General features: G+C 38.1%; 1 protein-coding gene across 1 annotated transcript in view; it reads left to right on the top strand.

Annotated features, from left to right (window-relative positions):
- The first annotated feature begins 1,377 nt into the window (after nt 1–1,377).
- Nucleotides 1,378–27,518, top strand: part of PREX2 (phosphatidylinositol-3,4,5-trisphosphate dependent Rac exchange factor 2) — a 183,957-nt gene continuing 157,816 nt past the window's right edge. Inside the window, exons 1-2 of the mRNA XM_026115194.2 lie at nt 1,378–1,679; nt 1,776–2,010. Of these exons, the coding sequence (XP_025970979.2) occupies nt 1,870–2,010 (141 nt within the window). The 5' untranslated portion in view covers nt 1,378–1,679; nt 1,776–1,869. The remainder of the gene's footprint in view (nt 1,680–1,775; nt 2,011–27,518) is intronic.

Genomic DNA, 27,518 nt, shown 5'->3' with positions numbered 1-27,518 from the left:
CTAGGATGAGGATAGATGCCATAGAGCTTTGGGACTTGGGTTCTGTGCTTCACTGGTGGAGCCTGTCTCAGAGGCTGAGAAGATTTTGAGCTAATTCGCAGGCAGGTTGTCTGTTTTAGGCTGTTTTCCTAAGGGAGCAAGCTTAAATGACTCGACTGTGTTGGCTTTTCTCTCCCAGTTGGTTTTGAACCCATCACTCTATTTCAGCCAGATTTGGCAGAGCAATGAAGTCCTCAAAAATATGAAGTTCTGCTTTTAACAAAAATCCCTGGCTGGTTTTCAAGTGGAGTCCCGAACTCCTCTTGACAGAAGAGCTACAGTTTGAGCTTATTAGGCAAGCTTGCGGGCTAGTCTTTCCATACCTAATGGCTGAGTATGATACATGTAGCAGAACCAGTCACAGTAACTACTGCTTCTTGCCTAAGTAATACAAGAGGGAGCTGTATGTGTTTGGGAAAGGGGAATGTAGGGAAGTAGGACACAAATTCAAAGAAACAAGTTTTATTATTTTAGCTCTCTGAGAAACATCTTGTAAGAACTGTATTCTCTATTTCCCCATCAATGTCTGAGGCAGACAGCTTGATGATGAGTCGAAATAACAGAATATGAATGAGTCTCTGCTGCTTGTCTCCTAGTAGGGATTCTTGCTGCCTAGGCTTGAATTGTGGCTGTAGAAGAGTTTTATACCCTGTTTTTCACTCATTCCTTCCCTTTAGGCTGTTGTAGGTTTTTGAAAGGTAAACTTTGATATAGAATCTTTGAAGTTGAATACCTGTTTTTTCTTCCAGTGACAGATTTAAGAGACGGCCAGAGAAACCTTCAACTTTCATTAGAGATCTCAAAATTCGAACAATAGTGTCCTGACATATTTAAGTTTTGAAGAAATCAGTTCTTGCATTGCATAACTATATACTGCTTGCTTTCAGTGTTTGTGAAATGGTTACTGACAGATGTTTTTTTAACTCTCTTAATGTATCATGCAAATCTGAACTTCCAGTGCAGATAAGAAAGCCATAAAACCTGGATGGATTTTATAGCACCTTTTTTAAACAACAGCAACAAAACAACAAAGAAACTTACCTTAGAGGAACCTGTCTGTATCTGCTCTAGAATATACTGTTTGAACTTACTTAGCACATATGCTCAGCTATGTGTGTTCAGAAGAATATCAAAACATGTATTTGTAATGCGTGGATGCACATCAGTATATTTGTAATATCTTGTGGGAGCATGTGGAAGGAGTAGTTGGAATAACTCTTTGGCTGATTATTAAAACAAACTAGAAACACTGCTGATTCCCAGGCTAGCCGGCTTGCTGGGACATTTTTATAATTCTTGTGCTCTGTTGTTGGAGATCTCCAATTAGCCTCAAACTAGAGCTCACAGCTTGTGTGTGAAACAGGCAGCTGCTGGCACGCAATCTTCCCTGAAGTTGTTTCCTTTCCTTTTTCCTGAGATTTAGGGGAGGGGGGAAGGGGTTGGAGTCACATGGATACAAGGCTTTTGATTAATGTCCAAGTCTGTGCTGCTGTGGAGGCTTTCCAACCTCTCAGCTAACAGGGCGAGCTGGGAACCAGTGACCGCTCGTTTCCTCCAGGCTGTGTCCCCTTCCTGACGGGAAAGGAGCTCGTACTAGGGTGGCTCTTTGCCTCCGGACCTCGGGCTGCTGCTGGAGCTGGGTGAGAAGGGGCTGAAGCTGCTGTGTGGCTTGGGACCAGCCAGAGCCCAGCCCTGCTATGTAACTTAGTGGGGTCTTTTGTTGTCCTTTTCTGCAGCCAAGTGCCGGGGCGCTCAGACGGCGCTGCCTGCCGCCGGGAGAGGAGCCGGGCAGGGCACTGGGCTGGGAACACCGCTCCTGCTCGTTGCACCATGACAGAGGAAAGCAAAGGGGATGGCAAGGGGGAGAGCGGGAAGGACTTGGAGAAGCAGCTTCGCCTGCGTGTGTGCGTCCTCAGTGAGCTGCTTAAGACCGAGCGGGACTATGTGGGCACGCTGGAGTTCCTGGTGTCGGTGAGTGGAACCGAGGTGCCCCCTGCCCTCCGGGGTGCAGCCACTCCTGGACAGCCGCAGGGAGCTGTGCTTGCCCCTGCGCTGTGTTTGGGGAAGGGAGCACCCGCTGTAGGGACTGGAGCAGCCCCACGTGAGACGGGCTGCTTCTTGGGAAGGGTGGGGGTGAGGGGGATGGCCGGACGCGGGGTGCGACTCAGCCAGGAAAGCCTATTCCACCACGGAGCTGTGCTGGGTGCTTGTTTTGCTTCAAAGGGAGGGAGTCTAGCATACTTTGAAATGGCCGGGTAGGGGCGCCCCCCTGCCCCCTCCCGTGCCCCTCCTTGGAGAGCCTGCACAGATGCACTCACTTCTCCGGGCATGGAGGCTGAGGGGGAAATGTGTTTGGGTTCAGGTCTGACTCGGATGCTGGGGCTTGTGCTCATTACAGGTTGCCACAATTCCATTATTTACAATGGTCCTTGAAACACAGTAGTGCAGGGGGTAAGGGAGGGAACAGAGCGGGTGTTGGTGTGCAGCAGCTGCTTGGCATTAAGGCCACATGTGGCACTCAGTCCTGCCTTGTGATACAGGGCTCAGCTGGGAAGAAAGCCTGTTTTGGTGAGTGCTGTGTTGTAGCAGTTTTAGCTTCCTTCTGTGTCCTGCTATCACTGTTGATAAGTTTATTTGTGCCAGGTAATAGCTTAATCAGAAAGGCAGGATTTTTTGCTATCTGCTGAAAGAGCCAAAGCATCATAATAATTTACATAAGATGTGTGCAATGTTTCTTTACCATTTGTGCATGGTGTCAGTAGCATCACTTTAGGGCCTTGTCGAGATAAGCATATCTGAATCGTCTGCTTAATTTTGCAGACGATCTTTCACAATAGCCCCCACATTCTTTTCTCCCTTCCCCTGTCTCGTCAAAGAGGGGAAATCCTTCAAACTGCAAACTTCCTGCTTTGCTGCTTTGAGATCTGTGAACTTTCTGCTTATTATCATGGAAGAGGAAATTCTCAACTTGGCTGTGACGGGGAGAATAAAAGGACAGACACTGGAGTGAAATAAGATCTACCGAGTAGCTTATTTTCTCCATGTGTTTATCCTCAGAACCATGAAAAATGGTAAATGTTCCAATGTGTTTTCTGTTTTTTTACTTTTTTTTAACAAGTATATTTGAGAAAGTGCCTGTAAGATTGTGTTTTACTTTCATTTAACAATCAGATTTTATTTACTGTAAAAGACAGAAAATATCTTAAGGGAACGGTCTACAATGTTTGATCTTAAGCCCCAAATTTCATGTGTGTCAGTTTTCAGTCACTTCAGTAAGTTTAAAGAATTCGTAATGTCTTTAATTTTGGACCTGACAGTTTGAGGCATAAGATAAATATTAGTGTTCAAGGGGTAAGTGCTCAGCTCCTTCTAAAAAGCAGGCTTTCTGTATATATTTCTAGTTGCATCCCAAATAATGAGTTCATGTCTTAGAGTCTGGATCAAGATGATCCAGATAAATCATATGAAGAAAAGGAGGAGGGCAGGAGTTAATTGCCTGGTTCTGTGTCCGCTTTCTCATACTTGTTAATGTTAGTGAACAGGGTTCAAATGATAATTCGGAGGATTTGAAACCTTCAGAGGGAAGTGTCATGCATTCTAACTGTACTTTTGTGTTGATTTGAGGAAACAGCTTCTGAGCTTTTCCTTGGCCTATCTGCTAAGACTGCTGTTGAGAGCAGCTGGGGTGGTTGATTTTGTGAAGGGGACAACCCTGGGCTAGAGCCAGTATGGAGATTCTTGTGTTTATTCACGTATGCCATCAGAGCGATCACTGTGCTTTTTCCTATGGTTACTTCTTGATCTGGAGGCTAGATCCTCTCACTTAAGGTATATGGTTCCCTTTTCTTAAAACTATTGTGGGTTCTAGGGCAAGCTTTTCTGAGGTATAAAGACTTGCAGTTTTCTCTGTTCTGTTGACAGTTGACGGGGGTTATTCCTATGTGTTCAACCTTGGCAGGTGTTGTGTAAAAACTGCACAAGCACCTAGAAGACACAGGATGAATCTATATTACCATTTTGGTTCAGATCAGGAGTGTATTTTTGAAGCAGATCTTCCAGTCATCCCTTCTTTCTTTGTTTCACATTGTGAGGTGGTCTTGGGGCACACAGGCTGGGTTCCGTTTGGATGGAACTAAAGTGGAAGATTTTCTCTAGGAACACATCTGGCTGCTAGTGAGTGTGCCAGCTAGAGCTGGTCTGAAGTAACTCCCCCCACAACAGGTGTAATATGGGCCTAGGGTCTCAGCACCAACTGTTTCTCTGTCCAAACCCTATCCTGTTTTGCAGCACTTCTTGTTAAAGTCAGTGCAGCTGTAGAGATGGATGTTCCAAAAGAGCTGGGAGTTACGTTTCCAAGTCTCTTGGGCACCGTCAGTGGTAGAAATATTTATTGTGAACTTACTGTGGTAGAAATCGGGTTTCCTTTATGACTGAAAAGCTGAAGACTGTGTATCGTTTTTTCTTGCATAGAGGACATGCAGTTTCCACTGAAGTTAGTAGGAATAGAGTATTTGCTTAGATAAATGAGAAATAAGCCCTAATCCTGAGACCATAGTTCTTTTTGTGGGGTTACAGAATGTAATGTTCTATGATGTGTATAGTTCATACGGAAAATACATCACCAATTGTGTGGTAATGATGGACAGGAGAGCTAACTTTTTATCCATTTGGACTGGAAGTCACATTTTGTGTGCATACTCTGTTAAGGAGGCAGTTCTGCAATTAAATTGAGGAACAGAACAATTCTCTACCAACTACTATAAGCCATATTTTCTTTAATAAATTGTTCTTGTGTAAGAAGACAGCAGGTAAGTGGGATTTGTGTGGAAATGTAATGCACATCATACCATATTTAACTTGTTTTCCCGATTGCGTTGTGATATCTTGTGAAGTGAATTGATACTATACACTACTGCAATTATTGTAGTCTTAGTCTCTGACAAAATTATGCTGTTGTCATGGGGAATATGTAATATAAACAGATGTGGAAGTGAAGTCTAAGCCTGATTTGACCTAGTGGTGGGAAAAGGAAACTCCTACTGTTGATGTAATTATGTCAGTGAAACAGTGCTTTAACTGGTGCCACTTGTGATTGGCTGGAGGACGAAGAGATGGTAAGGAAGAAATAACTGCTGGAATGTGCCTATATGGGAAATTCTTTGCTGGTTTCCCTACATTGGAAAAATTTCTGTTAGAATTATTTAAGTTCTTCAGTTTATATTGGAATTAAAAAGGGTCTCACTGAGGACAAATTTCTGATTGGCTATTTAAAATAGTTTTTGTTTCAGTACTCCTCTGTCATTCTTCATTCTCCGTTTATCATCGTCAGTGTAGTGAGAAGCAGCTTGGTTTATGTAATTTGTCAAAAGTTTACAAGGCTATTAAGTGCAAAGCAGAAAAGTTACTATGCTCATTATTGAGTTGTGTAGATGTGGCCAACTAATGCCCATGTTCACCTCTTCTTTTTGGCTTTATGCTGTGTAAATACAGTATTCTGTTTTTAATCTGTACTCATCAGAGATCAAATCTGAGTGGGAAGGCCTGGTTGTATTCACTTTGGATCTCCAGAATCTTTTGTGTAATAAACTATAGTAGCATACTATGTTGAGACATCAGTAATACTGAGCGATGACAGTTCTGGGCACATTGGAGTGAAATATGTAAAAGTGGATAAATTTAAGTCCACACATAGTCACTGCAATGTCAGCAGGACCAGGCATGCACAGGAGATTATAAAAGAGCGTAAGGGATGAAATAGTCTTCAATATTCTTCAAATATTTCACTCTAACATTTGGAGCGTCATTTCAATACCAGAGTTTATTTGTTCTTGTTAGCATTTAGCATTTCCTAGAAGAAATAAATCTAGTGATAGAAAAACTTACCTAAGGCACTAAAACATTTTCAAAGAGGGAAGTGTATCTAGAGATGGAGTATGTTATGAGCTACAATCTGAGATTTTGGTTGCAAACTATTGATACTTCACCAGCTAATTAGCAATTGGTTTTTTTTCTACTGCTCTCTGGTGATATATCTTTCAAGAAAGGACTCTTTGCTTTCTGATGACAGAAAAACTGTACTTGCAAGGATCTAGGAGAATCATTTTTCACCAACGTGCTCGTTATGGAGGGGAGAGGAAGCAATAATTGATGATTATTTACTCTGTGTAAGCTAATTACACTTTTTTCATTCAGTGGTGTGACTGAATAAATATAACCTTGAGTGTTCATGATAAAGATGCTCAATTTTTTTTTTACTTACGTGTATTCATCAATATCACATACATTGTATATTTAAAAGTAGAAATATATACCCTTTTCATTTGTTTTATTTAAGGTGCACTTTGTAAACATACTGAAAATTTACTTTTTTTGTCCATAAGTAACACATTTAGCTCACTAAAGTGAAACTGAATAAACCTTTTAAAGATTCTAGTTGGTCAAGTGTCTTATGCTGTGAGAAGTTTACTTGACTTTTTAAGAAACATTTTACAAAATAAGTTTCTTTTTAATTATCTTAATGTTTTCATGCAAGATTTTATTTACTGTGTAAAGCAGAGCACTGGTCTGAACCCTCCACTTAGCAGTGATACAGAGAACCGTAAAACTAGGGTAGAAGTTGCTGAGAAAGTAAAACACATTTAATAGTAAATAATTGCTAAATAGTGGCTGGCTTAATTGTAACTTTGTACCTTGGTATGAGGCACAATAGGTGTGTTTATGCTTTAGGCTGGTTTGGCCAGTAAAGTCCAATAAAGCTATGAAGAACTTTAGCATGCAGATATACTGCAAGGAAATATGGTAGATACAAAAATAGGTTAAAAAGAAATATTTAAAGGAAGAAAATCTATTTTGAAGTAGATATTGGAAATGTAATAGAGCTGCTACATTTGGTACTTTGGGGATAGCCATGGAAGTGGAGAGTTTATTTTTATATGACAGGGATCTCTTTTTCTGGTGTGTTTTCCTGTTCTGACAGATTTGACAGGGAATAGAAGCAGATGTTAGCACTCTGTGTTAGGCTTCCAAAACCCCACAGACTAAGCTGGGTTGACTGGATAGTTAGATCCTGAAGCAGCTGGAAAAAAAAAAGCTAATTTATTATGCAGCACGTACTCTGATTTAGCATATCTCTTCTGTGCACAATTTTTTTTCCTCATAGTTTAATTCTGTTAGGTCCTACTGTACTGTCTTCTCCCTTCTATTCCTCTTGCACTAGACTGAACACAGGGTTATCTATAAATGTGTGCCCTGTTAAGGGAAGCAGAATCTTTACTTTTCAAAGAACATAAAGAGATTTTTGTTTGTAAGTTTTATTATCTAGTCTTCTGTGTAGATGTGTGACTTCTCAGGACCTGCATTTCCCTGCCACACTGAACCTTTTCTTTTTTCCTTGGCTCAGTAGGTATTTCTCTGAGTGATGAGCAGACCAATGAGTTAGAATGATTAATAGTAACAGAGACTCTATGTAAATTTTAGTTAACTTCAGCGTTACTACCCTTGGCCAGCAATAGAGAATTTGTGTGCTGGATTGAAACTCCCCAGATGGTTATGCTAGATGATGCCATTAGGTTGCTGGGCCTTTCACAAAAGAACCACGTCTAAATGATCTTTTATGGTTATAGTTTGATGCAAGAATAACATTTATGCTTATATCTATATAATATCTCAAAATCAATTACAGTAATAATTAGTGACTTCATAATGGTTTGCATAACTGCATTTATATTTTATAAAAGGGATTTAAATGAATGGAAGGGAAGGGTTTTAGCTGGCTGCATTTTTTGATAAGGTTATGGGATTTCCTTTCTCTTCAGGAAGAGAAAAACAACATTCTATGGCTACTTCATCATAAAAAGTCAAAAGGAAGTGCAAACACAATTACCATAGAAAGTCAATATCTTTTCCATTCACTTCCAGTTTCTGCTGTTTTTTAACTTGCTTAAGCATTAGAAAAAAAATGAATGTGATATTCTGTTTGTATTTGACTTTGGTTGCCTATATCAATAGCACCATCTGTGGTCTCTGTCAGAGTAAGGGTAACTGCTTAAAAGCTGTTTATTTCTATGTAACACCCCATCTCTAACATCTGACTCATGCTTTGTTGAACTGATTAGCAAGAGAGATTATTCCTATCTCCACTAGCTGAGCACAGAGTTCATTCAGGGCAAAAAGCAGAGGTTTTTCGGCAAGTATCTCATCTTGTTTGGAAGTATAGTGAATTATACTGAACTGTAATCAAGACAGATGTTTCATTCTTTTCACTGGATTTCCTCTAATTGCTCTTAAATGCCCTTAGACTATATTTTGCAAAGCTGCTCTTTAAGGAAAAAGGTGGTTTGTTTAACTGCTCAAAGAAAAATCTAAAATATTGAAAGTGAAATTGTTTCATAGCATTTAAGAAAGTTTTATGTTAAGACTGCTGTTTTAGACTAAGACTAAGAAGAGAATGATATGCTTAGGGCTGTTGTACAACAACTTATCTTCTTAGTTGATCTGTATATATAAGTCTAGTTGTATTTGTACTGTTCCAGTTACTCCTTTGCTCAGTCTTGGCTCTCCTACTGCATATATTTCATAAGTTTGTAAGGTGAACTGCTAATTTAGAAGAGACTATTTTTGAGGAGACCATCAATCAATATGTCTAGGCTAAGTTACTCTATGCAGCTGAACACTGTTAAATAGTATGCTGTTTGCAGGGATTTCAAATATTTATGGAGACGCATTTTTCAAACCTATTTAATAGCAAGTTTTGTCACCATTTTTAAACACCAAATGCTTGAAACTATACATTCCAAAGATAGTATTTTTTGGTAAGCTTAGCCTGAAGACGTGAGAACAATTTTGTCAAAGCAGAGGAATTCAAAGTTAGTAACAGTATTACACTATAGGAGGCACTGAGAAGTTCTTCATATTGGAAACCAAAAGGAACTATATTTTGGCCAAAATAAACAAATCCAAACTGGCTGTAGTAGACCTGAGATATTGCTGAGGGCAATTTGCCAGTCTGTAGAAGGATATAAGCATATGTCTATATGTTAAGTTTATGTCTGTGTTTGGAAGGGAATTGGACTAACTCTGAATGAAGTATAGAATGGAATAAGATGATAATTTAGATGATAATTTTAGAATAATTTAGGTTCTGTGTTTTTTAAATAAGTGTCTTCAATAATCTGGCATGCATATATTCATACACACTCTTTTGCAGGAATTTTGTTTAACCATTTTTCTGTTTTTGCTTTAAATTTATAGAACATGCATATTTGGTTTCTGCTTCAGACTGAGCAGGGTTGTCACTGTTTTTGGTGAATAGACTAAGTGCAGTGCTGTGGGGCTCAAGAAAGCTCTCTGGGATGGGCTACTCAGGAGGGGTTTTGAATCATGCAAGGTCTCCCCAAGCCTACTAGTAGAGGTGGAAGACACAGTGTTTAAGGCACCTGGATGAACACAAGTCTGAGACCAGATGGGATGCATTTGAGGGAGCTGGCCAGTGTCATTGTGAGACCTCCTTATCGTCTTTGAAATGTCATGGTGATCAAGGGAAGTTCCTGATGAGTGGGAAAAGGCAAAGGTTGCACCCAGTTTCAGGAAGGGCAAGAAGGAGCATCCAGGAAACTGCAAGTTGGTCAGCTTCACCTCAGTCCCTGAGAAGGGTTATGCAGCAAATCTTCTTCAAAACCATTTTCATGCACGTGAAGGAAGAAAAGGTGCTTGGAAACAGCCCCCATGGATTTATGAAGGGTGAATCATGCCTGACTAACCTGATTACCTTCTGTAAGGAGATAAGTGGTTCAGGGAACATGTGGAGAACTGTGGATATTGTTGACCTTGATTTAACCAGATTTAACAGATTGCCCAGAGGCTGTGGAATCTCTGTATTTTGGAGATGTTCAAAGCTCAACTGGGTGAGGCTCTAAGCGACTGGCTCTAGTTGACCCTGCTTTGAGCAAGAGGTTGGGCTAGATGACCTCTGGAGGTCCATTCTAACCTACATGATTCATTGATTTTGCAATTTATTGATATGATGAAGAAAAAGACAAATTGGGTCATGAAGTTTCAACTCCTCAGCAGAGCAAATTTTACAGGGTTGTATCTCTGCTTTGTTTTCTCTGTCCTCTGAAATTGCAGTGGAAAAGGCTGGACTACACTGTTCAACAAATGGAAATATTCAAAATCCAAGAGGAGACTCAAATACCTTTTGCACTGTGATATATTTGCTCAGCAAACAAACAACCTTGCACTTCTGTAATATTTTCTATTCAAAGAGCTCTCAGTGCATTACTGTCATTAATAAACCAAATCTAAGCAATCCTACCAATGGGAAACTTAGAGACATCTTGATTTCCAGTCTCACAGGAAGTTTGTGGCACAGGCAGAAATATAGTCTGATGTCTTGATTTCCAGTTCAGTGCTCTGACTGCAAAGCAGTCCTTTCCATTTATATATAATTGATACTAAAAGGATGGATGTCTACATAAAACATCTGAGAAACTGCAAGAATAATTTTTCAAAGCCAGCTTCATTTTGTGCAAGCTTTATTACTCCTCTAATTCTCTCATAGGTTGTTCACAGCTCAGTTTATCCTGTTCTAGGGACAGAGCTGAGATATTAGGGGTTTGTGCATACTTTATCAATAAATAATTTTAGGTCCCATGAGACGTCCTTATTTTCCTTTGTGCTTTTCCAGCCTGACTTCCAAGTCGTCTGGTATACCTCATGGGCTTTCTGTGTTCTTACCATTTCTTTTGAGGGTGCTTCTATTTCTGGATGTTTTTTTCAGATGTATGTGTAAAGCCTGTGATCTGTCTATAAATCATAAACAGTATGAGAATTCTAACTGTTCAAGGCTGAAGTACAAGGGTAGGAGAAGCAGTTAGAAATGATGAGTAGTAGCGAGAACAGTTACAAGAGGTAGTAGGCTGGCTTTCAGTACTTCGTTTTTAGTTTAGTGTGATGCAAGAAGCCCCGTGGTAAATTGATAATATCTTTTGAACAGAGTGGAGTAAATCATCCATCCCTTGGTGTGTTAAGGGAAGTTACATCTTTATTTTCACTTTAAAATGAAATTCAGCTGTAGTTGGTAATACTTACACCTGAGGTTTACATTCATTATAGGTATTCATATGTTTGCTTTCTAAATACAACTTTGCCTATTATAACAGCTTAGGAAAATGACCAGTGTCAGTTGACAAGCAAATTTATGTTAAATACAGATTTGTGTTTTGTTCCTATGAAGTATACTGGTCGTGTCCCAGGCTGTTTAAATGGAGTCATTCCCGGAGAAAGGCATGGAAGTGTTCCTAGATAGTGAATCAGCAGTCCCAGCCTCCTCATACCTTAATCAAACATGGTATGACAGAGGAGTATCAGCGAAGACTGAGAGCTCTCTCTCTTAGGCAAATCTTGGAAAACCAATTTGTTACCATACCAGGCACTATTTTATTAACAAGTTACAAGTGATGTCAACAGGAATCCAATAATATATTGGAGGGTTGAGTTTCCCAAAGACCATGTATGGTGTCTTTTATAATATTTAAATAGGAGGTATTAACAACTCCCTCACGGATATTAATCAGTTTGACTAGCATAGATTAGGCAGGAGCAATCAGCTGGCAGGTTGAATAGAAAGAAAGAAGAAATAGACTGAAAACGTGGAAAACACATAGGTCAGGAAGAATTATGCATGAGATTTATGCAGTTGATGCTCATTATAACTGGTTAGGTATGAACTGAGCCATAGGAAATTCCGAAATGCACTTGGGACTTAAGGCTCCTGCTAGAGATATTAAAGCTATTTCTATTTTCACTGCAAAAAATCAAGAAAATATAATTGGGTGATGACTGCTCAGAACTTAAAGGCTGGCCAAGTCTGGCTGAGGGACAACAACTAATGTACACTCTGCAGTCTGAGTGTAAAAATCTGAAGGTGAGACTTGGAGTATATGTGTGGCTGCAACCCCTGATTCCCCAGCTGGAATGGCCGGGGTGTATTTTAGGAACTGTAAGTCGGAAAGGCTAAGCTACAAGAGATCTTTCTCACTTAGGCTAGAAGTTTATAATTGTTGTACCTACTTGTAAACCTCCAGTTTATTGAAAAGCCTAGTTATGTGGCTAAAATGAGAGGAACTGGAAAGAACCTATGAACTGCTGTGATGGATTTAATGGTAGGTCTGTCACGGTAATTTTTTATAAATAGTTAGTAGCAGATGTTTAGGAAGGGTGTACCCCTCCTAACTTTGGGCATCAGTGGTTTAGGGGCTCTCTGGGTTTAGGGGTATTTGTGACTGTGGATGGATGGCCTGGATACAAACTAAGTAACCTCTGAATGTGCCTACTTGAATTTTGTACAGTTCCTATTATTTGCTGGCACAAATGTGATCCCCACAAAATAATTCCTTTTGTTCATTTTAAAAGTCTTACCTGAAAATTTCACCGAGTGCTCAGGTCAGTGTATACTTCTTAAAAATCCTAGTCTAATTATTCCTGTTATGAAGTGTCCTTTCATTTTTCAGACTCCTTTGAGATGAAATCCTTCAGTGTCATTGAACTCCACCTTGGTTTTATTCTTAATTTTTTGAGTAGCAGCTTTCAGAAAGTAAAAATTAAAAAATTAAAAAATGTAATAGATATTTGGGGTACTGAATTATGATTTGTATGAAAAGTTGTTGAAGACTTGTGCTTCCTCTTTTTCAAGGTGCAGTTAGCACCTTACTTAGGCCCTGCTCTTCTTCCTGCCTTTGAATATTGAAAGTTGAATATTGAAAATTTTGTAAATATTTTTAGAGATTGTGGAAGATAATTGAAGTATGAAGTGTAACTGTTATTGATCCTTCTCACCATTCTCTTTTGCAAATGTCAAACAGTGTATGGGGAGAAGGTATTGAAAGAGGGCTCAGTGAAGGACAAGAGTAATCAACAACAATAATAAATATAAAGAATAAGGGGTGTGAGATTACCAGGAGAAACCATATACTTTGGAAATAGGAGGGAGACAGTACTGGAAATGAAGGAAAAAAAAATACTGGAAATGACAGAAGAATTCGTTACGTCAACAAGGTTGAAAGGAAAAAGGGAGTGGTTCCTGATTCTTCTAAAAATGAAAAAAAGTACACAAAAAAACTTTGAAATCCATCGGGTATGTAATGAGTTTTCCTGATCATGTAGTATTTGTGTTAATAGCACAGGCATAGCTGGCTCTTTCAGCAGTGAATTATGTGCCATTGCTGATCCTGTAAGTAACACGCTGTTGGAAGGCTGAAGTGAGTGTGGCTAATGTTAAGGGAGAAATGATACCTTAGATACCTTCAAATTCATTCAGCCTGAGGTGTAGAAATACGAATGCATCTTTACATTTGGTTCTTGTATGCTTTTTTCATTTATTTTACATTAAAATGTGAAGTTTCCATAATTATCAAGAGATAATTGAGAATGGTGTCTTTAGAAAGCTATCTTTAGATAATCACAAGTTTACCTGTATAAGAAGCCCCCACATTTTCAAGAAGTTGTGTCTGACTTAACATTTTTAAAGTGAAAAGTTGTAGATTCCTTTATAATATCGCAAATATTTTTGATAGAGTTGAGATCCTTTTACAGCTTAAAATTACAGAGATCTCTTAAATAGTCAGAAGAATTGCATCTGTTTGCTGTTTCCTCTAAGTAGAAAGATGCATTTTCTAGTAAGATTTTGGGTTTTTTTTGGTTCAGTGACACAATATAACCTGTAACTAACATAAGTAATAATATTGGAATTCACGGAATTATCACAGTTAACTGAATGTGGTTACCACATTGAATATGTTGTAGTCTATCTGTAAGCATTTTTTATGTGGGCAGGGGTAGGATAATGAAATACTGATAGCTTTTATTCTACCTTAAGGTTACTCCTCATTCATTTATCTTTCTTTGACACTGCGTGAGATCCTGTTTATTAAGAATAATGCCTGGAAGTTGGCAGTTATATTCTGTGTCAGTGTGTTAATTTCTTCCAATTTGCTGTGAGGTTGTCCTCACAGGAAATAAAGGGACTTTTTCCCATGTTTAGTATACCAAACTATTACAATAGTCAGACCGGACAGAAACAAGGGGAAGGAAAGTTTCCTGTTTTGTGGTTGTGTTCAGATTTTGAAGAGTTCTTCGATCCCAAGGAAGGTAAAGTTTTCTTCAATCAGTGCAGAGAATTGTTTCCCGTTAGCGTGTGACGTTACTGTGATCTCTACTGAAAAGCAGATCTCAGTGGTTCACTCTCTTAAATGTTTCACAGGCAATTCACCATCCATTGTACTTGATTACATTTCAGTATTTGCATTTAAAAGTAGCAAAATTCAGGAGAGAAAGCTTAAACTTCGATCTTTATAAACACTCAAATATATTGTGCTATGGTTAGGAATGCTTTCGGATAGGTGAAATAAAATTATATTAAGTAATCTTCATGTTTGTGTCACAGTCAACAGTCTTCATGTTTGAGCATGATTCTAACCTCCTGAAAGGGAATGGAGCAGAATATGAATATAGCAGATTCAGAAGCTTTTCAGAATAATAAAAAAAGAATTTGAACCACAGAAAAGAACTGTTGCTCTGGTTTTGTGCTTTTGATCTGCTATGCCAGGAGGAAACTGGAGAAAGCTAGTGTATCAGTGATTCAACAAATACAGTAATGAAAATTTCATATGAAGCTGAGGGTAAATTACCTTGATACTGCTACAGTAGAAGCAGTGGTTTTCTGTAGATAGGGCAAGACATCTGACTCCTGAAGAAAAACACTGCAGAAGCCTATTAAGTCAAGATTTGGTCTGATGCGTTTATAAGAGATTTCTTGTCTTTCAGTTCCATATATGTATATTACAAGACATTGCTGTGAGTTGGCTGAGTTTATGTTTTTTAACCACTATTAAAGGTTCTTCTAATTGGAATACGTGAAAACAAAAGTTTAACAGGAGCCATAATGATGGTACCAGTAATTCATCATTCATTTGATAGACCAAGTGAAGAAACTTTCCTTATTTTTTGCTAAATTAAAGGCTTTTACTAAAGACACTAAAATTCTGTTTTGTCGTTATAGTGGTTTAAGTTTATAATCTGCTACAATATCAATTTTTAAGTCAAAAATAAGTACACTAGTTAGTATTCATTCTCTAAATTCTTAACTCAGATTTTATAATGCAGTTGTCAAATTAGGACGTGTGCAGTCTAGTAGAATACATTTTCCAGATTCTTCTGCAGGAAAGTTCTTCACTGAAAAATGATTTTTATTAATGGGATCCTTTCACACATTTTCTGCAGTTTGATTCCAGTTTTTCCTGTAGATCAGTAAAAAGGAATTGCCTTATTTTCTGAAGTTCCTGCTATTTTTCTCAGTCCTATTTTGTATACAAATACCACTTTACAACAGTTATCAATGGCAGTGTTACATAAAAAATTTGATTCCCCTGCCCCTTACATTTAGACTAATATTATATAGGTTACTATATTGGGTATGTGTGTCCAAGTGTTACTTTATACTGGTAACTGCTGTACCATGAAAAATGAAGTTAATTTGGGCATTGTGAGAAAAATGCATGCTGGTAAAACTGGATTAATTTGTTTTATTGTATTACAGCAGCTTTCAGCACAGAAAATAACAATGAATTTTTGCACTTGTAACTTTTACTAGTAAAGAAATTCAATAGCCGGATTTGCACCAAATGGTATTACAATATGAAAAATTAAAAATGACAACCTTTTTAATATTATGCATTTGATTTTTTTACTGAAAAAATCCCCAACTTTTAGTATATTGTTAGAGTCCTAGTGTTTCCTAATAAGGCATAGTTATATAAATTTGGAAACTGTGTAGAAGAGTGAACTCGAATTGCCAAAGGATTCCCCCTCCCCCCCAAAATGCAGTAAGCCTTTTAAAAATTAACATGACATCTCAAATTCAAATCATATGGTTTTGAAGTTAGTGGCTTGGTTATGTGACTGCAAGGTTGGAAGAATTCTTATATATGAAAAGATTAAAGAACCCTTCCAACAATAAAATAAGATTAGAATGTAAACGGAATAATACCGTCTATTTTTCATCACTGTTCTTTTAGTTGTTGCCACTTTTTGTTAGTGCTGCTCTTTTACACAAAATAGTTAAACGCTGCTTGCTGTCTCTTCCCAGACCCTCAACTAAAGTGTTCAAAGAATGCAGCTTTTCATTCAGTACTCTCTGACAGGGCAGACCGCTCTTCCAGTCCTCCCTTTTCTGTGTCTGAGGATAAAAAGGTGCTTATCTTGCAGATTCCACGAAAACAGTGGTAATGGGTATTTGATAACTGTATAGAGGTTGATATGCATCCAGCAAAGCATAATATGCTACACTTCGTGATGATTGGCACTTTTACCGTTTCATTAATATTATTTATAGTGTCAACTAAAGGGTACCTCTGTGCTGCCTACCATCGAGGTACTTTCACTCAAGTAGGCATTTTGAATTAACTCATCAGAAGAGCTTCCATACTGGGTTAGACCAAAGATTTATCTAGCTGGTTTTCAACAGTGATTATTGCAGAAATGCAAAGACGAGTATAAAAACAGGTCAGGCATGTTTCATGCTTTTTAATGCTCTCCCAGACTAATCACTCGTGGTCCCTCTGTAGAGAGGATGCTTTTAATGGGAAATTAGTGGTATTTGTTTGCAAGATTACAGCGTGTGCTTTAGGTGTAGTTTGGCTAGTGTTTGGTTATAGTACTTCATTTATAAACATCGGCATGTGGCTGCAGACCCACGTGATCTCATTTTTTTCTATTGCTACTAGGTGGATTGATCTGCCTGTATCATGATGGCCCTTGACTGACACACAAGAAAGTGCTGGGCTGTCACAGCAGTAACGTTTTTAGTTGCAGTATAAGAAAACCCAAATGTTTATGAGGACTGCAGAACAAGCCTATAAGGATCTGCATGATAAAAAATAGTCCTTTCCAGTGAAAATGTGCAGCAGGACTTGGAGAGGTTTCAGGAAAGCACCAGTGAAGTGCAGTGTCTGTGCAGAATTTCACAGGCCCAGCTGCCTTGAATTCCATTGAACATTGGTGACTCTGCATTTTTGTTCACTGTAATGCATCTGCATTTTTGATGTCAAAGGGGCATCTTCCTCTCTTTTTTCTCCCTCCATAACCAGGCAGGTTTTGTCACTACAAGCTGTACTGAGCTAATGATGAAGTCTGTAAGTTGATACAAAGAGGACACAGGTGCAGACTTCATTCTGTAAAGTGGATGAAGAAGAAAAGCTCCTACTCAAGCTCTGCAAGTTTCATTTGTTCCATAGCAGTTGTCTTTCCTTAGTTAATGTGTTGCTCTTTTTTCTTCTAGAAGCTCTCAAGGTTTTGATTCTTTACCTGAAGTTGTTTGTTTATTTTTAGCATTTATTGTTCATCTTAATTGCATTACAAGTTTGACAGATCACTGGTCTCTGCTTTCTAGTCTTAGGTCATCTACGCAGTCTGAAGCAAGTTACTTTGTTTGTATTAAATGAAGCTGAATCAAACAACTTTTGCTTAGTGCTCATATTTGAGCTTTCATTTCACTTCCACCCACATAGCGTTGCATAATGAGAAGACGCTGACAGCCCTTTGGCTATGAGAGTACATTGCCAGTGTAATGGAAGTAGCTGGTGGCTTGTAAAACAAGGTTTTACCTATCTGCCAAGTATAATTTGACTCGTGACTGCAAGAACTGCTAGATGTAAACAGGATTTTGGTAAAATGATATTTTGTATCTAAACTGTTTGTTCTTTCTATACAGTTGTCTTTGCTAATGTACCATGGCAATAAAGGCTGTAATGGCTATTCCATTCCATTTCCTGTTCCTTCTCTGGACTAAAACAGTGCATCAGTCTCTGACCATTTACCTCAAATGTTTTAATGTTACAGACTAAACATCTCTAGGTAGGTTGGCTAGTAGCAACAGAGTTAAGCATTTGTTATAGTTACTCCAGGGACTTCCAAAAGGTTATTGACCCTTTATTCTCCAATGTATTCAAATTTTATTTACTTATTTTTCCCTTGTGGGAGACTCTATTGTTCTTGATTAAGAACTGGAGTTAAGTGCATCATTCAGTGACAGTCAGGCAGCTATAGCTTTACTCTGCACTATAGATGGGGAGCAAATACTGAATATGGAGTATTCCTATTGTAGTATGAAGTCTTGCATAATGAAAGATTTGGGATTTTTTTTTTGGCTAATGAAAAATGTAAATTGCAAATTTGCTACATGTAACTGAATCTTAAGCTCAGTGAAGTGGGATCAGTTCACTTCTAAGGTTTGGAGTGAAAATGAAACATTAGTGCAGTCTCGAGGTAATGTTTTTGGCCTCTAGAAAGCCTCTTTTAATACAATAAATGCTGAGATTTTTAGGGGACTACTATCATGCCTGAATTTTCACAGGAATGTGTGGAATAACATCGCCAAACTTCAAGTACAAGCTCCTAAGCACAGACTTTCTCAAATTTATGTCTAGCTGAGATGTTTTCATGGAATTTTGAATTTAGACAAAGGCCTTCCCTAGTGTGGAAGACATCCAGATTTTATCTACCTGGGAAAAAATGGAAGTTAGTAACAAACAGTTTTTATAAGGAGACGCAATAGGCAAGCATAAATACAGATGATGATGCAGTGCCACAAATACATCTCTTCATGTAATGGAATCTTGTATTTTTAAGGGCTCTGCACGTTTGGCTTAGGAGCAGCTATGGCCTTGTTAGCACCTCTATTGCTGTGTCTGGAGGAGCGGTCAAAAGTCCCTGTCATTGTACTCAGCACATTTGAGCCTTGTGCATCTTGTGCTGCTTCCCCAAAGATTAGAATGTTTCAGTTTCTTTCCAAAACATGTGTTGATCCTGTTTTCCCCTTGCAGTATTGCAGATCTAAATACAATAATAATAAATGTGAGCATATTTTTATTTGCAAAGCAGGAGAGTGAATAAATATAGTGAAATGGTCTTTTTTTTTTATTTTTTTTATTTTTATTTTTTTTAAGATAATGGAGAAGTGTTTGGAAAGCCAAGCCTTTATGGTCAGGGATGTAAGAATACTGGTCTTGCATAGGAGAGGAAATGTAATCTCAAGACCCACAAGTTTTGTTGTCATGTTGTCAAATAAAAATTTAATTATTTTTTTCAAGGTACCTGTAGTATTTATATTTTTACAAGCAGACAAAAACTGGAGCATCTTACAGTGGGGTTGTACTACTTTGCCTTCCAGAAAAGCCCATGCTCTCAGAATGAGACAGCAGTGTCTGCAGGCAATACTTGCTGGCCTCTATTTGGTTCTCTCCTTCTTCTCATGATATTTTTGTTACTGACTGTATGCTCTAGTTAGGGAAAGTGGTTACTACTGGTGCTATCACATCTAGGCCTTGGGTGTGAAGGCTTTTCATACCATTTTACCAATAGGATTCTATTTCAATGGACAGTCCTATACAAATGTATATTGCCCACTGTTGCTAGTATAATCTCTTTAATTCTAATTTATACATATTCCAAAATATTATGTGGACTGTAAAGCCATGATGACTCATGACCAAAACTCACATATGAGTATAGTTGTTTATCACATTTTATTTGTCACAGAAACATATCACTAAACCAAATTTTAAACATTTAATTTTTCTCCTTTATTTTATGACTGTTGTATATTGTATTTTCTGCCCCCTCCCCTCCTTTTTTTTTGGAAAGCTTGCACTCTAAAATTTATTAATATCTTACTGATATTTGAATTCAGGTCCCATATTTTATATCAGTGGAAAAAGAGTATTTTGTAGATGCTACTTGTCTTTCTGTTTAAAAGTGAACAGTAAACTTGCTCAGAAAGCACTGCAGACCAATGGTAGCTGATCTTTTTGAGCTTGAGAGCTGAAGACACCTCTTCAAAAGATTTAAGGGCTAAAGTCAATCCTTGCAGAATATTCTCTGATAAATGGTGCAAATAGATTTGAAAATCATTGTGGAATCTGTACCTTTTAGTTCCCTGTAGATGGGAGAGTCCATAGTAGACATAAACCTGTCATTGCTGGTTCATATGCCTCTGACTTTCTGTAACCGTCTCTTGTGCCTGTCACTATTTGCACAGGCTGTGTACAGGGTACAGGGAAGGAAAAGTTAGCAGTCCATGTGGGTCTGTTATTTCTAGCTGATAATTAATCTCCTGAAAAACAGGGATGATCATCATAACTTAGGTCATTCCATAGCCTGATGCTATGCCAGGGCGAGGACAAAGACCTGATGAACCAGACTGCTGGTTAATTCTGAGATTCTCGTCTTTCATTCCCATTCCCGTTGGATCACTGTGTATGAGTGAATTGAACCTTCCTGTGGTCTTGCAAAAAACCATTTTGCTCTGCCTAAGTCTCCCCTCAGCCTAGCATGAAAGCATGTTTTGGTATAACTAAGATCGTCTCACCGTCCTCCACTCTCATGCAGTAGGTAAGCAGGGGACCAGCAGAATGAGGGGACACTGTATTTCTCAGGATATTCCTGGTTCACATCACTGCTGCTTCTGGTGTCAAATGAAAGCAGTTTAAGTGACAGCACTTGTATTACTCCCAGCCATTCACGGCGGGGTAGGACTTAGGCAGAGCATCTCATCTGAAACTGTGTGTACTTACACTTGTTAGACTGCTGTTTAGAATTTGGCCATCTGGCTTTGAGGATTTTAATAGCACTGATCTAGACCCACAGACGCTAAGATTTTTTGATTAAAAAAAAAGTCTATGTCCAGTTTTCCTTTAATGGGAAATAATGGCTTCAGTGATCAGTACTTTGAGATTCTGCAAGTGAAATGGCTTTAGTGATCAGTACTTTGAGATTCTGCAAGAATGAAAATAAGAATTTAGACTGCCTCTAATCTTCTCAAAAACAAACTTTTGTGCAATAAACTTCTAAATTTGCATACTTATATTTATGAATGCCTGTCAATTGGAAATGACAGAAAAACTCAAACTTTATGTTAGGTTTTGGGTTGGGGTAGGGAACAGACCATAGTATCAGTTTTATTTCCAGTTTATTTTCTTTTCGATAGAGGCAGACAAAGCACTGTTAAATTAGTATAATAAAGGCAGAATTATGTTTGTGTATATGTGTTTATATACATATGAATACAGGTCTGTCCTAACTTGAGGCATTTACTATAGGTGCCTATTTTAGATAGTCAATGCAGGGAGAGAAGTTTCCTCAAACACAATTTCAGAGCATCTTGGTTAGGTCTTTCTGGAGTCTTTCTTTCTTTTGCTCAGTTATCATATACATTTAAAGTTAAATGGTGTAAATGCCCTTTCTCATGCTGACTGATAGTTTTTGCCTTTGTATGATCCATTTTTCTTTTGTGAGGCCATTTCTTCAGGAGCCAAGATTTCCCTCAGATTTCTCTATAATTTTTCATCCTTATATTTCTCTGTAAAAGTGTTATTATACTGAAGGAAAAACCCTTGATACTATATATTCCATTTTTACTTCGAGTATTTTTTGTCTGTCTGTAGTATAGCTAAGATGACTGTCTAATCATCTCTCTTTGGTAACAATGCAAAACTGAATTCATTAAGTGATGCTGAATAAAATATTTTACAGTTTCCAAAAGAAAAGAGTACTTAATGTCTGTTGTTCTAAAAGCTTACATGAGCTACTGTACGTACTACTGGCTCAAGAAAAGCGCTAAGAATTTAACATTATCCTGGAACTCTAGTGTCATGATGGCAGCACTTTGTCTTTGTTTAAATAAATATTTACTTTGAAAGTCCAAATTTACATTAGCTAAAAAGAATGCTAATGTGTATTGTAGATTATGTATTCTGATTTTGTATCTGCTGGATAACACATAAAGGATCGATATTCTCAAAATGCCACAGTTTTTCTAAGGTCTGCATGTTATTTACGGTACATTCAGGCTTCAATTATGTGGAATAGCTAGAATTCAAACCACGCTGTTCCTATCAATGGTGTCACTTTTTGGCTGTGGGTAAGTATTTTGATGACTGTCATCAATAATAGAATCGTTGCTGTATGAAATGCAAGGAGAACAGAGAAGCTGACTGATGAATACTATGGCAACTGCTACCCCTGCCAATAACAAATTACAGAACAGTCTTGGGCATGTGGAATTTTCTCCTCTTAGCTCAAGCATTTAAATAATTACAGGTAACTTTAAATTTGAAAGTGTGCCTATGGGCTCTGGAAAGTGTCTACAATTTCCTGAATTTAGTTAGAGAAATAGCATGAAGGATGATTTAGCTGTCTCCTGCTGATGTGTCTGAAATGCTGAATCTCTAGCTACCTCTGTCTAAGATGGATTGGCCTGGCATAGTGGAAAAAAAACATTATGTGAAAGCTGAACTGGTATGAGAGAGTCTAGCCTTGGATACTGCTGGGGAAAAGAGCAGTAGGCTTGAGTTGCCTTGGTTGAGATGCTGTGAGAAATGGATAAAGTAGAGGCTGCTTAACTTGAAGGTACTGTAGGTAAAACATAGCAACAGGGTAAGAGAAGACACGGTGCTTAAGGCCTTAAAATACTTTAAGTGCAGACTTGCGCATTTGAGTAACTTGTATAATATATGCTTTGAGTAACATGTATACTATATATTGTATTTTTTAAAAGGTAGCTAGATAGTGCTTTATTCATTTTAAACTAAAAACACTCATTTCCCCTCATGACATAGTATTTAATTACAATGCCTGTGTGTTTTAATAATTTTTTTTATTCAGAAAGTATGATGGTACTGACTCTTGTGTAGCATGTTTAACTTTGTTCTATATGTATTTAAGCAGTCAGCACAAATGAAGAGTTTATTTTATTGCTTTATGGTGAAGCCAGTAAAGCACACTATGTTTTCTTGTAATAAACGGGTAAGATGCAAGAATAGAGCTCTGTATGTGTTTGGTTGGGAAACTGGCACCTTCACATTTTGTAGAAGTGAATTAAACTTGAGGTAGAAGAAGGCAAAGTGCAGGATGTAGTGGGGTTATCCTCTTTTGCCTTTTTCTGTTCTGTGCGAATCCAGTCAGTCTGACCAAATGAAAAGCTCAGAAATGCTCAGACTCAGTCGAGGCTAATTGGAAGCCTCCACCATTGCTGCCCATCGATTCTGTTTGCACTCCGTGTTCTTGGCACCCAGCACTCCATGTACCGATTTCACTGTTCATCTGCCATCTCTGCATAGCAGCTGAGCATATCCCATTCCAGAGCTACTGGCCTGAGCTGGATTTTCCCAGCAGCTACATCTCTGACAGCCTGGACCTCTTGAATAACAAGCCTGAAAGCTGGGTTGAAAAGACTGTCCTGTACTTTCAGTGCCTCTTCTCCTACTCACCAGAAAGTGGGTTCAAGGAAAAGGATTTAAGCTGGATTCATCTGCTACTCAGATGAAGCAATGTAATAAGTAAAGAAGAATAAACAGCATAAAGCAGATGATTTGGGACAGAGTGGTTGGAGTGTGTGAGTAATCTATTACACTGAGGTTCTGTCATGTGGCATGGTGTGACACATCCCAGACGCCCCTCTGTTGGCGTGTCACACATGGAATGGGAGAGATTGCAATAAAAGTCCATTGCTCTTACACCATAACTTCTGATATGACATGTTCCTCTAAAGACAGTTTTGAGTCTTGTATCTCAACTTTTGACAAAGCATCTCACACCATCACGCCATCTACAGTTTTGCTGCCTGATGCATCTCAAACTATGGGATGAAGAGATCCCACATGTAGGATGGACAGAGAGGAAATTGGGGAAGCTACCTCCTGAAGTCATAGTGGTCCTGTGCTTGCAGAAGGTTTCTCCCATGTTGTGGAGATCAGTAACATTCCTCACACTAGAAGCTAGAAAATTCCTTGACATTTTGGAATTGATCTGTTGTGGTCTTCAAATGTTACTATTAAGTTAGTGCAGGTTATTTGAGATGTACTAGAGTAAACTTTCTTAGGAAACTGGGTAGTTAAGCAAAGTAGAAGTGTTACTCTTTAATGAAAAAAGGCAATAATAAACAGAAAGTCTAAGGGGCTAGTAGCATTTACTATTGAAATGAAAATACATCTGCATAGTTACTTTGGGTGGAGCTATAAAAAGAACTTTCTTCCTGAAACAGGAAAACTTGCATATTATATTAAGTAGTTTCTGAGAACTAATGTGATAAACTGGAATTTTATGCTAGAAGTTTATTAAATTCACATTTTAAATGAAAGAAAACCATTACTATAATACTCTATGGAAAATGGTGATTTTTTTCAGTTTTCCTGTTTTAAGTATGTGTGGGTAACATTTAGAGAGGTATATTCTTGACGCTGTTTTAAGTAGGGGTGTCTGAACATAGTTAAAATATAGACTGTAGAACAGAGCTGAACAAATATGTATCTGAAAGAGACATCACGTTCTTTGAAATTTTTAATGGTCTGTTCTCTCTGTCTGACTCCGCTCTTAATTAAAAAAAATTATTTGATGGCAGTGGGAGCTCGTTCTTTATCCAGATTCATCAATACCTTATATTTAAAATTTAGCTTTTTGTGACCTTCTTTGATTAAGTCAGACATCTATCACTAATGTTGAAACAAATATAAAATTCCATTAGCCTAAGTAGATTTTGTATTATTTTATATCTCCTGCAAGCGCATTGGCTAATATTACTTTAATCAGAAACATACGGCAGTTCTTACGAGTGAATAGCAAAGTAGTGACGTCGCTGTTAGAGTAATTGTAGGGTAATAAAGATTTTTGGTTTGTTTGTTTTTTCCCCCTGGATCCAGTATGTCCCTATACAAAAACAAAGTAAAATGCGTATGCGCAGCAGGGTACAGAAACTACCTCCCTCTTGAGAAATCTAGCCATCCCTGGGGTCAGCAGTAACTTACGGAAAGTATGCAGAGAGGGCAAAGGTCAGTTTTAGGGGCCTGTTTACCAAGCGAATTCCTCCCGCCGGCTGCTTCGCGATTGGCTCCCCGGTTGATTTAGAAAGCAGGAGGGAAAGCAGCAGGATGGAAAGCGCAGCTGAGATCTCTCAAGCGAGCGCATTGATGGGACTGAATGCCTTTCTGGGTCATGTTCATTTCGCGAGCAAGCAGTTGATTCCCCGGGCTCCCTAGCAAAGGAAATGGTGACGGCCCCAGCTGGGGGAGGAGGAGGAGACACGCAGGAGGAGGAGGAGGAGGAGGGAATGTGGCTCACGCCGTTTCATTCACAAGCACAAGGATGGCAGAGGGCCCAGACTCTTCATACAAGCCCTGCACAGCAGCTTTCAGTCTAAATTCATGCCACTGATTAGATGCAAAAGTTTCTTTTCATTCATAGCAGCCAATTCGTTCCAGTGAGCAGTGAAACATAACATAAAATATAGAAAACACATCGAGTGGTTGCCAATTTCTGGGCAGATTAAAACCTTTTTTTTCTGTACTTGAAGAATACTTCCCATGTAGATTTCCCTAATCATGATTTGTTTTCAAAGTTAAACACAATAGCATAGTGAACTCTAGTAAGCACTTGGTATGCTTTGAAACTTTGCTGCCTAGCTAATTAATGTGATTTTGGTTTGGAGGAGGGGTGGTGGTGCTGCTTGTGGTGGTGGTGCTGCAAAGAGACAAGCTCCATGGAGAATTTAGAATAAAGCTGTAATAATCAGTGCGATTGATTGTATTCAGCTTTTGTCATTTTTAACCTTGAGAACTATGCACACATGTTTTTATACATAATGTTTTTGTGTATGTCTCTTAATTAGAATTGTATAATTTTTAATTTGCGTGTTTTCAAGCTATGTTAATGAATGAAAGCTGTCTCAGTGGAACACCAAACTGTTTCCTGTAAGGACAAAGAATTTTCTGGGCATTTAAAAAAATTTACAAAAAAAAAAAAGAAATTATTAGCTAACAGCGCTCTAAAGATAAAACTAGTCTGTATGGCTTCCAGAATCAATTTGCTTAGCAACTCTTGAAATACGTAGAGTAAATCATCTTCCACTCTACTAAAATAACTTTGCTGAATTAGAATAGATTCTTCTGCAGAGATAGAAATGTAAGCAGAATTTGTCCGTGTTATTAGTCAAATGCCTGAGTCTTTCTCTAGTTTTGTGGCTGTTCTCCATGATGAATGTCATGTACACAGTGAGATTTGAGTTAGTTTAGGTCTCAGTCATTTTGTAAAATGAAATAAAAACAGAATAGATTCTTTTTTTGTGCAATGGAAGGAGTCTGGACAGAGTATTTCTGTCATATTGGTTGGTAGGTAAAGAGTCCTAAGAGCTCTTCCAAACAGCATAGCCAAAAAGATTCAAGTAGTGATACAGTAATGGCTTCAGTGCATGAAAAAAAGTAACTATTTTAAGAAATTGAAGATGATGGTGGATCAGAATAAAAGATGTTAGTGATCTAAATTCATAGGATGAGCTAAGTACTGTGGGGCCCTTTCTTCACTAGGTCTGAACAGAATAAAAGGGTGTTTGTTTATTGCTACCATCCAAGAACATTTTTCTTCCCCTCTATTGCACTAAACCGTCTGCAGTTTCTTAAAATGGTCAAAAAGGAAATAAATGTCTTCATAACTGAAGTATTTGTGTAGCTATGTTTTGGTAAATACTTAAACATATGCCACTGTGCTAAAGTGCAATTGAGAGGCAGTATTTACATTATTTGCACCCAACAGAAAAGATACTCAGGAAAAAGGTCCCCCCCAAGTGTGTATGCAAACAAAACAACGCTTATGACAGTGTTTGGGTTGATGATGATTAGATTAATATTTCTGCCTTATTTTTCCAATGGTAAGAAGTGCTCTCATTGTTAGTGGGCCCCCAATTAAAAATAATTAAGATTCAGCATTTTCCTTTCTGAGATACAATTTGGGCTGCAATGATTCTGCAATGAAATGCAGGGTATTAATTGGATAGAAGTTTTTGCTTTTTAAATGTGATGCATTAAAGAGGTCTCCAACAGGTTAATGAATTTAAATGCAACGTACGATACCTCAGATTCCACAAATCATGAATTGCAGGTTGGAGATTCAACAACAATATGCATTGAACTGATGAAGCTTGGTGTGTTGATGAAACCATTTAAATTATTTGTCCCTCTGAAATCCAACAGGCACTTGCAGAATTTCGCCATCCTTTATACCGTCAAAAATACAGGGTCCATAAAACCAACTGTTTGAGGATTTTTTCCACTGCTTCATTACACTTGGTGTATTACTTCATTTGTTTCATTTACACATACATGTATAAATTTATGGTAAAAGAAGACAGATTCTAATCCTACATTATTTTTTGTAGTGATACAAAGTTAAAACTCTCTCTTGCCGCTCTGCACAGATTACCTGGCTTCTTATCTACAGAAAGAGAAACAAAAACATGTCTGTCTTCAACATTTGTAAATGTTTTCACCCTCTCAGACGTTTATTCAATGGAGCACCCAAAAATTTGAGCAGAGTATGTTGTTTATTCTTGATAGTGATGATGTATTTTTCTACTTATTTTATGAAAGGAACACTGTAATTCA

The sequence above is a fragment of the Dromaius novaehollandiae genome, chromosome 2, assembly GCF_036370855.1.
Source record: "Dromaius novaehollandiae isolate bDroNov1 chromosome 2, bDroNov1.hap1, whole genome shotgun sequence".
Taxonomy (NCBI): Eukaryota; Metazoa; Chordata; class Aves; order Casuariiformes; family Dromaiidae; genus Dromaius; species Dromaius novaehollandiae.
This window is presented reverse-complemented; position numbering and strand designations above follow the sequence as displayed.